Genomic DNA, 17,866 nt, shown 5'->3' on the forward strand with positions numbered 1-17,866 from the left:
TAAAGAGTCAAGGATCAAAAGTACATACACGGGCCGGGTGCAGCAGCTCACGCCTATAATCCCAAAACTTTGGGAGGCTGAGGTGGGCAGATCACCTGAGGTCAGGAGTTCAAGACCAGCCTGGCCAACATGGTGAGACCCTGTGTCTACCAAAAATACAAAAATTAGCCGGGCATGTTTAGTCCCAGCTGCCTGGGAGGCTGAGGCAGGAGAATCGCTTGAACTCGGGAGGCAGAGGTTGCAGTGAGCTGAGATCGTGCCACTGTATTCCAGCCTGGGATACAGAGCAAGACTCTGTCTCAAAAATAAATAAATAAATAAATAAATAAAAGTGCATACAGAGATTTATAACAACTTTTAAGACAGAAAAAAATGGTCCTATTATGTGGTCCTAACAATAAACTCAAAAGTTTATGACAAATAGGGGCTCTGTGAGTTGTTTATCAATACTTTAGGTACAATTCTACCAATAGTTGAGTTCATTTGAAATATTCAAAAAAATGTTCCTGTTAACCCTCAGATGGTGCTTCTGTAGCTGAACATTGTTGTTTGATGCATGCATTGAATGACTTTGCATCCAAGCGCAGTAGCTGCTCCTTACTGCTGGCCGTCTTCTGCCATTTCTACCCCTTCTCCACCATTCTCAACAACTCTCTTTTTAGTGATGTTTCTGCCATTAACCATTTCTAGTAGAAGTTGATATAGATTTGAAGTTGCCATTCCACTACCACAAATGACGTGGAAGAGAATGAAGTGAGGCCCTGTGACCTAGTGATCCAAATGAAGAAAATCTTCATCAAAAGAAGAAAATCCACTTCCAAAAGACGGAAATCCACTGAAAGCGGAGAAAAACGACCCCCTCCCTTGGCGACCCCTTTGACTCCCAAAAAAGTCCTCAAATGGGTCTTCAAAGAAGTTGAATGAAAATGGGTCCCTCCCACCAAAAAAATTCCCTGAAGACAACATCTGAGTTACGGAGTGTGAATCAAACTCAAACAGATGTCAAAATGCATTCCACCTCCTCCTCCTCTGTCTAATCCTTCTTTGTCATATATGTCCCTTTTTTTTTTTTTTTTTGCATCAGACAGCAGCGCCTCATACGCCTCCACTACTCATCTGAATTTTTCTCTCTGCTTCTTCTTTAGTCTCAGGACTTTTATCTGGGTGCCACATCAGTCTTATTCTCCAACATGCTGTTTTAATATCCTCAGGCCAGGCATGTCTGCACACCTGGACCTTCACAGTGACCGCTGTGCTTAACAGACTGTTGGAATGGGCAAGGGTGCAGGTGGTGGCACTGGCAGTGGCTCCTCACTTTCCTGAATTGTTCACTTTCTTTTTTTTCTTTTTTTTTTTTGAGTTGGAGTCTCGCTCTGTCGCCCAGGCTGGAGTGCAATGGTGCGATCTCGGCTCACTGCAACCTCCGCCTCCCAGGTTCAAGCGATTCTCCTGCCTCAGCATCCTGAGTAGCTGGGATTACAGGTGCCTGCCACCACACCCAACTAATTTTTGTATTTTTAGTAGAGATGGGATTTCACCATGTTGGCCAGGCTGGTCTCTTTTGCCAGGCTGGTCTCGAACTCCTGACCTCATGATCCTCCTGCCTTGGCCTCCCAAAGTGCTGGGATTACAGGCATGAGCCACTGCGCCCAGCACAAATTGTTCACTTTCAAATGGTTACTTTTATGTTATGGGAATTTCATCTCAATTTTAAAAAATTAAAAAATTGAGATAAAGTATCTTTTTCTCTGCCTTTAAGTTTTTCTGTGCTTCTTAAAATAATTTACTGTGATACGTCTTGGTGTGGTTTTCTTTTTCTTTACTCTGCTTGGTGTTCCCAGTACTTCTCTAATCTGTAGTTTGATGTCTTTTGTCAGGGTTGAAAAATTGTGCCATTATCTCTTCAAATACTGCTTCTGCCTCATTCTCTGTCTTCTCTCCTTCTAAGACTTGAATCACATATATGTTAATTTTTTCATCATCTAAAGACTCATGCCTTTTTCTGTATTTTTCTTCTCATTTTATTTTGCTTCAGCTCAGATAGTCTCTCCTGACCTGCGTTCCAGTTCATGAATCCTCTCTTAGATGTGTTTAAGTTGATGTTAAACCCTCTATTGAGTTCTTCCTTTCAATTGTTTTTCAGTCCTCGCATTTCCTTTTGATTCTTTGTTATTTCCACTTATTTGTCATTGGTTTCCTGAACATACTTAATTATTTTAAAAGCCTGTTCTTGTATTTCTAATAGTTAGATTTCTTGTGGATCTATTTCCGTTCTTTGTTTTTACTCCTTTTTGGTCATTTGGTCTTATCTCCTGGCTTGCCTGTTTTGTTTGGTTGGTTTTTAATGGATTGCTGGACATGTATACGAGAAGCAGAGATAATCTGATGTTGCTGATGGTGACCTTTCTCTAGAGGACTTCCCACTGCCTCTGGAAGTGACGTATCACTTTTAGAATATGGGCACATCACTTTAATCTAATTAGAGACTGAACAGATTCAAAGTTGGGCTTCTGTCTTTGAGATGAGTCAAATTCTGGTTCAACCTCCAGTTCTGGGCTGTAGCCCTTTGGGGATCCCAATGGAAGGCCTGGGATGCTTATCGGGGTTCTTTCTGCTTGGTGGGCCATGAATTCCAAGTTTCATCTCACAAGCCCAATAAGACTGCTTGAGCTCTCCTTCTCTCTCGGTCTTTCAGCCATCACTTTCTAGTCACTTTTCAGTCACTGCTTATGAATTGGCAGATGCCACAAGAAAAAAAAGTAGTGTTGAATATTGGATTCATATCTCTGTACCTCCCTTTTCTCTAGGATCTTTGCTCCTCAAGTCATCACTGCACTGATAGCTCTTTAATTTCTTAAAATAAAATGTTTTAAAAATACTTTTTCCATATTTCTAGTTCTTGATATGATGGTTGCACCACAACAAGCTAGTCTGACATTACCAGAAAGAGAAACCTGATAAACTTATTACCAGTGGCTTAGAGTTTCCTTAATGAGGCTTAATAGAATACTGAAACTGATTAATGGAATTTAAAAAACGAAATAGAGCAGTACATTCTGCAAGTCTCTGTAAAACGTAAGAACCTCATTATGTCTGTTATCCTATTTGCTGTTTTATGTCTTTCTTTCTCAATAAGACCATAAACTCCCCATGGGCACAACTCTGATATAGTTTATTTCAGTTTCTTCACATCATGCCAATAAATATTCCATTAAATTGAGTTGAGTGGGGTGTATACTATTCTAATTAGAGTCACTAATTTGTGTCCAAATAGGTTTAACTTAGAACCATCTCAGTATGAAATAAAGAGGGCACTGGCACCAAGAAACAATGAAGAAGCTGAAAATTAACCACCAGTTGTTATTTCTGTACCATCAGTTATGGCAGTTAGACGGCTTTAATGAAGATTACAAAGGTTTTATATAACTGAAATACTCATCAGTTGAGGACTGATTCAATATACAACACATTTATCAATATTAAAGAGACTGAGGCAGACAGATCTGTATGCACTGATATGGAAAAATCTCCAAATTTTGGAAAAAAAGAGTATACGGTCCGTATGCTCTTTTTGGAAAATTTATAGTATTATATGTTCTTAGTCTCGAATTTAAGGAACAGTTTTTGGATTAAGTTCTAGAAAATAGCAAGTGGAAGCCCAGCTAAGCCTTGAAATTGCAACCTTGAGTAAGAAAGAATTTTAGACATTTTAAAGGGAATTGATGTGGATGCAAAAAGAGAACAGAATTCTATACAGTAAAGCCATTCAGGAGAAAATTTTCAGGTTACTATGAAGACTGAAAGCCTAAGTCTTAGCTGTTTAAACTGTAATCATTAGAGTATATTTGTGAAGTCCCTTTCTGAGACTTCCAGACTTCAAATATGTGATGTTTTCTTCAGAGACGCTGTAATTTTTCTTAGAACATCCTCTGCTAATTTGCTGCTATGGGTGACATATTTCCAGTTATGTGTAACTCTTTCCTGTGGATATAAGATAGGGCTTTTTGTTTGACAGAAGAGCCTCAAAAATGTCTTTCCTTCTGGCTGGGTGTGGTGGCTCAGGCCTGTAATCCCAGCAATTTGAGAGGCCAAGGTGGGCGGATCATGAGGTCAAGAGATCGAGACCATCCTGGCCAACATGGTGAAACACCATCTCTACTAAAAACACAAAAATTAGTTGGGTGTGGTGGCACATGCCTGTAGTCCCAGCTACTCAGAAGGCTGAGGCAGGAGAATCGCTTCAACCAGAGAGGCGGAGGTTGCAGTGAGCTGAGATCGTGCCACTGCACTCCAGCCTGGGACAGAGCAAGACACTGTCTCAAAAAAAAAAAGTCTTCCTTTGGGCTAAAGGAAAATGGACAGGTCACTGAACAATAGGTGACTGGTTTTATGACTATGTGCGGGAGGGATTTTGTTGGGGAATGTGTATGAAACCATCATATGCTCATACAGACACAAAATCTCTTTGGAAGTGTACACACAAGGCACAGACAACAGAGACTGCCAGGAGAGGTCTGGGACACTGGGATCAGGGAGGGCCTGACATGGACTTTCTACCTTCCAACCTTTTTTACTATTTAAACTGTAATCAGTTTTACTATTTTTATTTTTTGCCATGTGCACTTATTACTTATTCAGAAAAACAATTTAAAACAATTTCAAACTAGAAGAAAAAGGGGATAAAGAGGAAAAGGTGTAACACTTACGTATAATTTCACAACAACCTGCCTGCAAGATAGATGTGTCATTATTTCACACACAGAAAAGGTGAGGCTCAGAGAGATAAAATAACTTACTCAAAATCATAAAGCTAAAACTAGAATCCAGGTAAAACTGAACCCAAAGCCAAGTTATCTTTCAGTCTTATATTCTCATAAGTAACTTAGATTGCAGCTATGATTAAACCGCAAAATATATTTAACAGTGATTAAAATTCCTGAGTTGCAGCATGTTGACTGATTTAAGAGCTTATGCTGCTCAAGAAATGGCAACGTAAATGAGAAAATACACTTTTTCTAAGGCAATAGAAATGTAATTAAAATTCAAAACTTCTCAAGGTCTTTACAAAGGTCCCATGTAACTAACCACTTCTCTTTATTTCTGAGAAAATTTTTTTTTTTTTTTTGAGACGGAGTCTTGCTTTGTCACCCAGGCTGGAGTGCAACGGCACGATCTTGGCTCACTGCAACCTCCGCCTCTTGGGTTCAAGCAATTCTCCTGCCTCAGCCTCCCGAGTGGCTGGGACTACAGGTGCCTGCCACCATGCCTAGTTAATTTTTGTATTTTTAGTAGAGACGGGGTTTCACCATATTGGCCAAGCTGGTCCCGAACTCCTGACCTCGTGATCTGCCTGCCTCGGCCTCCCAAAGTGTTGGGATTACAGGCGTGAGCCACCACACCCAGCCTTATTTCTAAGAAATTTTAAGTCTTAAGTGTTCAGTGCTATTTCCAATAAACTAAATAACTAAAGGATCTGACAAGTTTTAAGATTTTCACGATGGAAACTTCACTGTGTTCCTATAGTTGACTTAACAATGTTATGTACAGGTTTATATTTTATATCTTCTTAAAGGAATTAATGCTCCAATTTTCTCAATTTTTTTTAAAATTTTTAAAAATTTTTTGAGATGCAGTCTTGCTCTGTTGCCCAGGCTGGAGTGCAGTGCCACAATCTCGGCTCACTGCAACCTCCACCTTCCAGGTTCAAGCAATTCTCCTGCCTCAGCCTCCTTGCAAGCCACCATGCCTAGCTAAATTTTTTTTTTTAATTTTTGTAGAGACAGAGTCTCCCAGTTCCCCAGGGGCTGAGGTAGGAGGATCTCTTGAGTCCCAGAGTTTGAGGCTGCAGTGAACCATGATCACACCACTCCAGCCTGGGTGACAAAGTGAGACCCTGTCTCAAAAAAAAAAAAAAAAAGTTCACAGGGAGCAAGGCTACAGGGGTAACGTGTCTGGCTCTGTGAAAGGGGCTCCTACCCCTGCTAGTCCCCTTTCCTCCTAATTTCTCTGCATCATTTCTAGCATGACAGCAGGCCCTGTTTCCAGATCAGGCACATATATTTGCTCACAAGTTGCAAAGCTTTATTTTATCACTAATGCCTTGGGTTTAACGGTAGCTGCACCTGTTGAAAGTGATAACTGGGCCAGGCGGGGTAGCTCACACCTGTAATCCCAGCCACGTTGGGAGGCCAAGGCGGGTGGATCACTTGAGGCCAGGAGTTCAAGACCAGCTTGGCCAACATGGTTAAAAAAATAAAGTGATAACTGACTAGCATTTTCACATAAGCCTTTTATATAAAACAGGAACGGCCACTGGAGGTGAGGCTGGGCCTTTCTAAGGGCTGCAGGAGTTCTCACCCACACCTGTGACCCCTGTCCCTCCACTACAATGAGCAAGGCTCAGTCCCACACCCTGCAGGGTGTGCTGATTGCACCTGGGAAAACAGTGGGACCCAATGGACCCAAACGCTGCACAGATCAGCTGCAAAACCTCAGTGGCGGGGGCTTTTCGGAGCTGAGTAGTACCTGAGCAAGGCTTTTCCTATCATCAGTGCTAAAAACGGCTCTGATGAGCAGTTAATCTTTTCATACAAGTAAGGAAAGAGAAAACATTGCTGAGCAACAGTAAACGCCGGGTACTTTCACACACACCATGTTTCCAATCCTCACAGCGCTACGTTGCTGTTACAGTGACTTTTATTCCACTGGTGAGAAAACAGAGGCTGGGAGAGGTCAAGCAGGACTCACACCGCAGTGGACAGTCTAAGGTGCAGATCAAGTCAATACAAAGCACTGAGAGGATGCTGGCTTGTGTGTTTAATGTACCGGACGTGTAGGTGACAGACTCAAGAGGGACAACGGAAATTCAATTTGCTTTGCCCTAAGCTTATGAGCGGTGTCTGGCCTCGGCAGGAACCTAAATACTACGCGCCGCTGCAGCAAGCTCTGTCATCTGTCCTGGGCAGTGCATGCACGCTTCCAGATAGGATTCCAGCCCGAAGAGTGTGGGAACCTGAGCTGCATGCATTTATACCCACTCAACAATAAATGCCCGGAGGGAAAAAGGCAGGGGCAGGGGATATTTAAATGGGGGCGGGGGCGATTCTGCCTATCACTCCCCACCACCGCATCTGCCCAGCTGTGAGTGACAGAAGCATATGACTGACGTTCCTTCAGCAAGTCTCAGTTCCCCTGTGCTTCCCATCAGCGTTTCGCTGTCCTCCAAGGGACTTTTCAAATGCCATTTGGGCGATACTGTTTCTTGTATTTATAAACCCCAAGCTCCTAGGGTGCAACCCCCTGCAGTTACGGTAAGTATGTGACCAAAGGCCCGTGCTGGAAACTCACTTTTCTGGATCTGAAAAGGAAGCAAGCACTCGTGCGTTCGAATTCTGAGTGATTCTTCACTGTCCGTGTGTCTAGGCTGTTCCTGCCGTAGCCACGCGGGGTCTGTGTGTGGCCAGGAGGAAAGAAGCCCCCGCAGGGAGGGCCCGGGTCAGGCCCCGCTCCTGACCCACAGTGAGAAACCCCGTTTCAAAATACTTGCCTTTGGTCAGGCGAGACAATGGACATTTCCCTTAAAAGGGACTTTTATTAAAAAAAAACTTTAAGGTAAAGAAACAAGGGTAAAGAAAGTGGATAATTTCTACAAATGTACTAGCTTTCTTCTTAGTCTTAACAGACCGGCCAGTACAGCACACCCATCGGAGATTTTTTTTTTTTTTTTTTGAGACAGAGTCTCACTGTGTCGCCCAGGCTGGAGTGCAGTGGCTCCATCTCGGCTCACTGCAAGCTCCGCCTCCCGGGTTCACGCCATTCTCCTGCCTCAGCCTCCCGAGTAGCTGGGACTACAGGCGCCCGCCACCACGCCCGGCTAATTTTTTCTATTTTTAGTAGAGACCGGGTTTCACCGTGTTAGCCAGGACGGTCTCGATCTTCTGACCTCGCGATCCGCCCGCCTCGGCCTCCCAAAGTGCTGGGATTACAGATGTCAGCCACCGCGCCCAGCACCATAGGGGATCTTTTCTTCAGCTGGGTTTGCCTTTATCTTTCTTTAGCCTCGGGCTGATCTCGGGGCCGGTTGCCACGCTAGCTCCCGTTATTTCTACCTGTTTTTTCAACTCCTTGGCAAATAAAGTACTCTCCTTACAGGATCTCAACACCTCCCTCCCTCTGAGGATGTACTGTTGAGTGTGCACAAGTGCCCACTGACACAACCCTACTGTACTGAGTGAATTCTTCACAGAGGTCTCCATACCTGGGTTTCTAGAATCTTCTCATCACTGACACAACTTTCTTCACCATTTTTGCCTCCTGGTTTGTTTGGTGAGGCAGTTTCTACATTGAAACAGTTTAAACTAGCAATTCTATCTTTAGTAACCCCACTATTTTACTATTTTCAGGACCAGTCTGCATTCAGATGCCACCTTCCAAAATGCATGGGCCTCCTGACTGCTGCCCACAGTAAAGTCCGTGCCCCGTAACATCACCATCCAGCCCTAGGCCACGTCTCTCACCCACCCGACTCGTGTCCTAAATCAAGCCCAGCACACTTCCCAGTCTTTTCTACCATCATGCTCTGCACACTAGGGGCCACTGGTCAGGACGCCCCACAGCCTGCCCCTGACACTTGGTGAGCTTCTCTAAGAGGCAAATAGAATGGGGCTTAGAACACAGACCCTGGGGCCAGCTTATGTGTTGAAATCCAGCCTCTGCTACTTACCAGCAGGGCAACCTTGGCAAGTTACTGGATTTCTCCAAGCCCGCTTCCTCATCTGTAAAACGGAGTTAATAAGAGGGTTGTTGCAAGGATTTAATGAGTTACTACAGCAAAATGCCTCAAAGAGGACCTAGCATACAGTTAAGCACTGTATGTGTTAGCTATTATTATTGTACATTATCGAACAATAGTGTATGTGTGTGTATATGTAAGTATATAGTAGGTATACATTGATATAGCATATATATACTGCATATGGCATATATATATCTGCACAATATGCTATTATATATTATACATACAGTATATCTATATACACAGACCATATATGCACATAAGAATATGGGTGTGTGTGTGTGTTTGTGTAGCTCAGCCCTCAAATAGCTACCTCTATTCACTTCTCCTGTTTTCACCCTGAGACTCTGAATTGCTCTAGGGTGAGGGCTGTGCACATAGTAGGTCCTGGTCTAACTGTCTCCAGGCTGGAGGGTATCAAGCAGTTAGGAGCATTAACTCTGGGCTGCCTGGGTCTCATTCTGACTCTGCCCCTTAGCAGGTGAGTGAACTTGGGCAAGAAATTTGAACCTTCTGAACCACCAGTTTTCTTCACTTGTAAAACAGAAAACCAACTATATCTTCTCTCATTAAGATATTGCAAAGATTAAAATGATTATACCTGTAAACAACTCAGCATGCTACCTGGCACACCCTAAGTGATCAGGAACCCCTAGCAATAGTTAAGAGTTTCTTCCTGCCCAGCTTCATGGCAGATCTAGAATGGTGGTCTCTGTTTCACCGGGACTCTATTCTTTGTTCTATTTGTTGCTATTAAGTTCTGTTCTTAAAATATCTTGGCCTGGTGCATTGGCTCATGCCTAGAATCCCAGCACTTTGGGAGGCCGAGGCGAGGTCAGGAGTTCGAGACAAGCCTGGACAACATGGTGAAACCCCCGTCTCTACTAAAAATACAAAAATTGGCCAGGCATGGTGGCAGGCGCCTGTAATCCCAGCTACTCGGGAGGCTGAGGCAGGAGAATCGCTTGAACCCGGGAGGTGGAGGTCACAGTGAGCCGAGATCACGCCACTGCACTCCAGCCTGGGCGATACATAGAGCGAGACTCTGTCTCAAAGAAAGAGAGAGAGAGAAAAAAAGAGTCTTGATAAGGAACTTGGCATAACCAAATAATTTGGAAGATAAAAAGCCAAGGAAGCTTCAGGATCTTTTCCCAATGATTTTTAAAGTCTAAAGTGACAACCTAGCTAGCCAATGAGAAATTTGATTTAATGGACTTATCAGGCTAGCTAAGACTGCCTTAAGCCGCTGGGTAGAATCAGGGGCACCTGCTTTCCTGTGGAGGGTCTTCAGATGACATTCTCTTCAACTTCTGACCAACCTGGCCAATGCTTCCTTGAAATAATTTTTTTTTTTTTGAGATGGAGTCTTGCTCTGTCACCCAGGCTGGATTGCAACGGTACCATCTCAGCTCACTGCAACCTCTGCCTCCCGGGTTCAAGCGATTCTCCTGCCTCAGCCTCCCGAGTAGCTGGGATTACAGGCATGCACCACCACGCCTGGCTAATTTTTGTATTTTTAGTAGAGATGGGGTTTCACCATGTTGGACAGGCTGATCTCGACCTCCTGACCTCAGGTGATCTGCCCGCCTTGGCCTCCCAAAGTTGCAGGGATTACAGGCATGAGCCACCGTGCCCAGACATTTTTTTTTTTTTTTAAAGACAGGGTCTTGCTGTGATGCCCAGGCTGGAGTGCAGTGGTGCAACCATAGCTCACTGTATCCTTGAACTCTTGGGCTCAAGTAATCTTCCTGCCTCCTGAGTAGCTAGGGCTAGAAGAACAAGCCACCATGCCCAGCTAATTTTTAAATTTTTTATAGAGATGGGGTCTTGCTTTGCTGCCCAGGCTGAAAATACTCTAGAAAAATACTTTAAAAAAAAGAAGAAAAGAAAAAGCAAAGACAAAACAACCTATGTCTCTTGCATTACAAGTGTGTCCAAGAGTTTAAAACTCTGAAATACCAGATTAAATTTTAATCTCGAATTTCTTAAATAGTAAACAAAAATTATTCAACTTTATACATTGCTTCTATTTGTAAATCTGACTTCTTAGTTGTATGAAATTAAATAACTCAAACTTAAAGCTGTTGTAACTTTAAATTATCCTGAGACTTCAGAGGAATGTGGCTATGCAGCCTGAGTTACATGGCATGCAGCTGCAACTTCTGCCTTTTAAAAATTCTGTAAATAATTAAGACCAGAGTTAAGACCCCTCAGTTCACTGCCTCTCCTCAAAGAGCAATCTGTAATCGATCAGATCACTGTAACATACTCACTAGTCTCATGTGGAAAATGGTATAATCTTGCTAAAACTTCTGTCTCTGCCTATATGATACTTTAACTTCTCCAGAGTGGGACACTGACCCTGTTTGTTTGAAGCTGTTTTCCTGGGTGGCCATCCTCAAACTCTGTGCTTGAACAAACTCTATACTTCATGATATTTTCTGAATCTCATTATTTAAGGTTGAAAGTTGATAGCATCATGCTTATTAAATAACTTTTTTTTTTTTCTTGAGATAGAGTCTCACTCCATCACCCAGGATGGAGTGAAATGGCATGATCTCAGCTCATTGCAACCTCTACCTCCAGGGTTCAAGCAATAGACTCTCCTGCCTCAGCCTCCCAAGTAGCTGGAATTATAGGCAACTGCCACCACGCCTGGCTAATTTTTGTATTTTTAGTAGAGATGGGGTTTTGCCATGTTGGCCAGGCTGGTATCAAATCCCTGGGCTCAAGTGATCCACTCGCCTCAGCCTCCCAAAGTGTTGGGATTACAGGTGTGAGCCACCCCACCCGGCCTAAATAACTGCATTTTGATACTAATTGTATTTCTGGTTTTAGGAACAAAAATACATGTTTAAGGTGCACATGCATGCACATGTGCACACAAAATACACCTTCATGGTTACTGAGACCATGATTAAATTATGAAAAATTAACAATGTTAAATCTCAGTCACAAACAGGTTCAAATTTAAATGGCAGATGACAAATGTTCCCTAAGAGTGATGCGAAGTCCCAATCTATTAATTCACTCATTTCGCTTCTCAGCTCTTGCAAAAATTCTCTATCTAGCCTTGAACAGCATCTTTTTTTTTAAAGTCTTACTTAATACTATGACTTGAAATAATGTGAAAAGAAAGCACATTAAGTTAGTAGAAAGAGTAACACTGTCATTAAAAGTCCTACGCCTCCAGATGTACTTCAGCATCTTCTGATGACTGCTGATGAAGGAAAATAATGAATCACCGTTAAATAAGGAGAGAAGGAAAGAAAAAGGAAGAACTGCTTTGATTTCCACTGAGATAAAACCAGGTGGGGAGGAACTATACCATGAATTTATGAAATACTACCAGAGGAAAAATCTTTTTACTGAGGAAGCTATCAATACAAGAGAGTCCACTCTAGAAAATAAGGCCAAACATGCTCGGCTGAACTCTGGCATTTTGAGTTGGCTGGAGTTAGTTCAGAGGAGGGCCACTGAACCAGGCAATCTCAATGGATAGAGGTGTATGAATAACCAGTGCAGCTTTAAAACATTCTTCAACCCCGTATGCACCTAACAACAGAGCCCCAAACTACATGAAGCAAAACAGACAGAATAAAAGGGAGAAACATAATTCAACAATACTAGAGATAACAATACTCACTTTCATCAATTTCTAGAACTACAGAGAAGAAAAACAACAAAGAGAAGATTCGAGCAAGACGATTAACTAGACCTAACACACATCTACAGAACAGTCTACCTGATAGTAGGAGAATAGGTACTTTTTTTTTTTTTTTTTTTTTTGGGAGTCTCGCTTTGTCACCCAGGCTGGAGTGCAGTGGCGCGATCTCGGCTCACTGCAAGCTCTGCCTCCCAGGTTCACACCATTCTCCTGCCTCAGCCACCCGAGTAGCTGGAACTACAGGCGCCCACCACCACGCCTGGCTAATTTTTTGTATTTTTAGTAGAGACGGGGTTTCACCGTGTTGGCCAGGATGGTCTCGATCAGAATATGTACATTCTTAAGTGCACATGGAACATTCTCCAGGGCAGATCATGTTAGGTCATAAGAGAAGCCTTAATAAATTTATGACTGAAATCATACAAAGTATGTTCTCTAACCAATAACTGGATTTAGAATGAAATTGGAAATCTATAACAGAAGGAAATTTGTGAAATTTATGAACACACAGGATTCAAACAACATACTCCTAAATAACCAATGGGCCAAAGAAGAAATAACAGGAGGAAACCAGAGATGAAATAAAAGCCACAACATATCAAAATTTACAAACGGGTGAAATAGGACTCAGAGGGAAATTTATAGCTATAAACAACTACATTAAATAAAAAAGACCTCAAATCAATAACCTCATCTTCTACCTTAAAAAAGAAAAAAACTAAACCTAAACCAAGTAGAAGAAAGAAAATAATAAAGACTTGAGTAAGGCCAGGTGTGGTGGCTCAAGCCTGTAATCTTACCACTTTGGGAGGCTGAGGTAGGAGGATTGTTGGAGCCAGGGAGTTCGAGGCTGCAGTGAGCTGAGATTGTGCCACTGCACTCCAGCCTGGGGGACAGAGCGAGACATCTCAAAAACAAAACAAAAAAACAAGATTTGAGGAAAAATTAATGAAATAGAGAATAGAAGAGAGAAAAATCAATAAAACAAAAAAGGATAAATCCTAGAAAGATACGAACGACTCAAACTGTCTCAACTATAAATAAAAAACCTGATTAGGCCTCTAAGTGAGGAGAGAATGAGTTGGTAATCAAAAAACTTCCTACAAAGAAAAGTCCAGGACCAGATGGCTTCCAAATATCTAAAGAAGAATTAACAAAATTCTTAAGATCTTCCAAAAAACAGAAGAGGAAAGAACACTTCATAATTGTTTATATGATGCCAGCATTACAATAATACCAAGGTCAGATAAGGACATTTTAAGAATTAATTACATACCAATATCCCTTATAAATATAGATGCAAAAATCCTCAGCAAAATACTAACAAACTAAATCCAGCAAATATAAAAAGGATTGCACATTATGACCAAGTGGGATTTGTCCCAGGATTGGTTCAATGTCAGAAAATCAATGTAATGGACCATATTCATAGGATAGAATAGAATAAAGGGCAAACTCACATGATCATCTCAATAGACACAAAGCTTCTGACAGAATCAAAAACTGTTTCATGATAAAAACGCTCAATAAGCTAGAAATAGAAAGTAACTTTCTCAACTTGATAAAGGGTATCTAATCTATAGTCTTAATAGCTAACTTCATAATCAGTGCTGACAGACGGAAAGCTTTTCCCTACAAGATCACAACACATGGATGTCTGTTTGCACCATTTCTATTCAACAATCTACTATTTGAGGTTCTAGCCAGAACAATTAAGCATGAGGATAAAATAAATAAGCATCCAGATTGGAAAGGAAGAAGAAAAATGATCTCTATGTGCAGATGACATGATCTTGTAGACAGAAAAGCCCAAGGAATCCACAAAAAAATATGAGAACTAATAAATGAGTTCAGCACTGTTGTAGGATAGAAGATCAATGTTGAAAAATTAATCGTAGTTCTACAGAAATTAAACATGTGGAACAATATCCCATGCTCATGAGTTGGAAGACAATATTGTTGAGACAGCAGTGCTAACTAAAATGATCTACATATTCAGTGCAATCCCTATAAAATCCTAGCTTTTTTTTTTTTTTTTTTTTTTTTTTTTTTTTTTTTACAGAGATTGAGAAGTTGATTCTAAAATTCATTGAGAAATACAAGGGACCCTGAATAAAGAAAACAAACTTGGAAAAGAACAAAGTTGGAGAACTCACACTTCCCAATTTCAAAACTTACTATGAAATCAATGGAAGAATTGAGAGTCCAAACATAAACTCATACGTCATACTCAATTGATTTTTGACAAGGGTGCCAAGACCATTTAATGGAGGAAAAAAAGTCTCTTAAACAAATGGCACTGGGAAAACTGAATATCCACATGCAAAAGAATGAAGGTAAGATCCCTACCTTACACCATATACAAATATTAACTCAAAATGGATAATCAAAGATCTAAATGTTAAGAGCAAAGACTATATTGTTCTTAGAAGTCTTTGTGACCTTAAATTAGGTAATACTTTCTTAGACATCTAAAGTACAATCAACCAAAGGAAAAAAGAGACATATTCAACTTCATCTGAATTTAAAACTTTATGCTTTGAAAGACACTACAAAGAAAGTGAATAAATAGTTTAGAGAATGGGAGAAAATATTTGCAAATCACCTATCTGATAAAGGCCTAGTATACAGAACATACAAAGAACCCTTACAACAAAAAACAGTCCAATTTAAAAATGGATAAAGCACCGGGATAGACATTTCTCCAAAGAAAATAGAAAATGGCCAAAAAGCACATGAAAAGATGCTTTGTATCTTTAGTCACTAGGGTAATGCATGTTAAAAACATGAGACAGCTCCTTCACACCCACTATGACATCTATAAGAAAAAAGACAGGCAGTCACTGGTGTTATGGAGGTTGTGAAGAAACTGCAACCCTCATACACTCTTCGTGAGAATGCAAAATGGTGCAGTTGCTTTGAAGAACATTTTGGCAGTTTCTCAAGAAGTTAAACATAGAGTTATAACATAATCCAGCAATTGCACTCCTAGGGACATACCAAAGAGAACTGAAAATATATGTTCAGGCCAAAATTTGTACATGAATGTTCATAGCAACATTATTCATAACAGCCAAACAGTGGAAACAAGTCAAGCGTCCATCAGCAGAACAAAATGTGGTACATCCATACTATGGAGTGTTACTCAGCCACACAAAGAAGTACTGACACATGCTACTACATGTATGAACTGTGAACACATGCTAAGTCAAAGAAGCCAGACACAAAAGGCCACATATTATATGGTTCTATTTATATGAAATGCCCAGAACAGGCAAATCCATAGAAACAATGAATAGATGTCCAGGTTTCCAGGGCTGGCAGGGGTGAGTAGTTACTGAGTATGAGATTTTTCTACGGGGTGATGAAAATGTTCTGGAATTTGATAGTGGTGGTGGTTGCACAACTTTGTGACTATACTAAAAACTACTGAAATACACACTTTAAACGGGTTATCTTATGGTATGTGAATTATATTTTGATTGCAAAAATCCTTTCAGCCCCCTACTGATTTCAGCATGACTACTGGAGTGAACCCGTTTTCAATAGGAATATGTTCTCACTCCTCAGGTAAGCTGAGGTAGAAGATTAAGAATTCACTGCTGCAAACATTTACAAATACTGAAAATCCTTCAAGCATATAATTCAATGTAACAAAATATTTTGGAATTCTCCTCATGAGCAAAGCAAAAATATTTCATTGGCACATGTAAAATTGCTCTCACCCTACTTTTTTGAGTTTGCTGTTTTTAAAAGAATATGAAGTAGGTAAAAAAAAATCTCAGACAGATATAATTTATTACTAATTAGATGTGGTTTGGAAAATCATTTTTACACTCATTCCTTCATTCCACAAATATTTATTGAGCACTTACTATGTGCAAAGCACTCTGTTGTGTGCAGGGGCACAGTGGGGAGCAAATGTTACAAGTCCCTGATGCTGGGGGTGCTGCAGCTCTGGTGGAGGCTGATCAACCACAAAGAAGAAATTATCAGAGAGTGAATGTCCCCCTTGAAGAATGAGTAAATCAACTGACCACCCTAAGCGGCATCACCAGCAGGATGTCCCCGCTCTTGCGCCCTATGTGGGTAGGAGCCAATGTGAAGACACCAATAGTAAGTGTCAATCCCTGTTCCTCTCACAGGAGCCAGGAGCACATTCTGTCTCTGAAACACAAACAAATGCAATCTGGGTCCGCGAGCTTCAAAACAGCCCTCAAAACACAGGTCTGGTTAATAAGACTCAACAGCACAGACTTTTATTTTATTATTTATTTATTTTAATACAAAGCTTTGGCATTAGCAATTTTATGAAAAAATAAAATGTACTAAAAATAAATGCTTGTGTGGCATGATTGGTAAATGATGCACAAAAATAGGTTCTTTTTTCCTTCAAGGCAAAATCAGTCAGAAAGCAGGTTTTTTCTTCTTCAAAACCATTCTACCCTATGGAATAAAAGGAAAAAAGAGGTCATAAATTAGTTAAAGAGTAGTCAAGTGTTTAAAATAACAGAGAAGTGACCCTAACTGAAGGGTGGCCTGGCTGTCCCCAGCTAGTTCCCAACCCCTCTGGTAAGGCCAGGAAGCCATTAAGTGTTTTCCCAAAATCAGCAGTTTCAGATCTGCAGTTGACTGACTCATCCATCTTAGAGGTGCTTTAATATGCCCAAAAGGATGAAGGAAAAGGTCAGGCCCATGGCGTGTTGTTTAAATACACAGGGACGATTATCATACAATTTACAATTTTTCCTGGTTTAAACACATGTTCTGAATGCTGAGGGTGCTGAAATCTGCAGCTGTTGTCTTTAAAAAATGCTCCTCTTACCCCTCAAACAAGAATGTCCTTACTTATTTTGAAGTGACAGGGATGTATGGCTGTCTCACAGGAATCCTCCAGACCTTGTGTATGTGTGTTTCTGTCCTTGTGTCAGGTGTAAAAAGAGCCTATGACCTTTTGACAAGCCCCCGCGCTGCCCCAGCTCCTGCTGCTCTCTCTGCAGCCCCGTGCTGTGGGGCTGCCCTGGCTTGCTGATGCCTTGGATTCCTGCTCATTTCCAGGGTCCCCAAATCAAGCTGTTGGCGTCGATGTTTTTTTTTCTGCTGAGCTCCAGATCTCTGCTTCAAACCATATAAGCTTTGGCTATTACACAACTCTCTAGCAACTCTTGATTTCAGCTTCTGCTCGCCATCCTGACTTGCTCCTTCAACTCCCTATTTTTACCTCCTCTACCTTCCTGCCCCCATGCCCTACCACAGCGAGCCACTTCGCAGCCACCAGGAATATCTCTGCTGAAAAACCTTAGAGCCCATTACCAGCTCTTTACAAGAATCAAGTCCAAATTCTGTCTCCTGCCTACTGCCACCACCACCTACAGCAGATACACCAAACCACACAACTCGCTGAT

At 41.4% G+C, this 17,866-nt stretch overlaps 1 protein-coding gene and 1 pseudogene across 1 annotated transcript in view; both read right to left on the bottom strand.

The window, feature by feature from the left end:
* Positions 1–597: 597 nt before the first annotated feature.
* On the bottom strand, positions 598–2,071 carry LOC129037110 (dnaJ homolog subfamily B member 6-like; annotated as a pseudogene).
* A 14,647-nt stretch (positions 2,072–16,718) lies between these two features.
* Positions 16,719–17,866, bottom strand: part of RNF130 (ring finger protein 130) — a 115,281-nt gene continuing 114,133 nt past the window's right edge. The window contains exon 9 of the mRNA XM_054488192.2: positions 16,719–16,907. Within this exon, the coding sequence (XP_054344167.1) occupies positions 16,892–16,907 (16 nt within the window). The 3' untranslated portion in view covers positions 16,719–16,891. The remainder of the gene's footprint in view (positions 16,908–17,866) is intronic.

Source organism: Pongo pygmaeus, chromosome 4, assembly GCF_028885625.2.
Source record: "Pongo pygmaeus isolate AG05252 chromosome 4, NHGRI_mPonPyg2-v2.0_pri, whole genome shotgun sequence".
In the NCBI taxonomy this organism is placed as follows: Eukaryota; Metazoa; Chordata; class Mammalia; order Primates; family Hominidae; genus Pongo; species Pongo pygmaeus.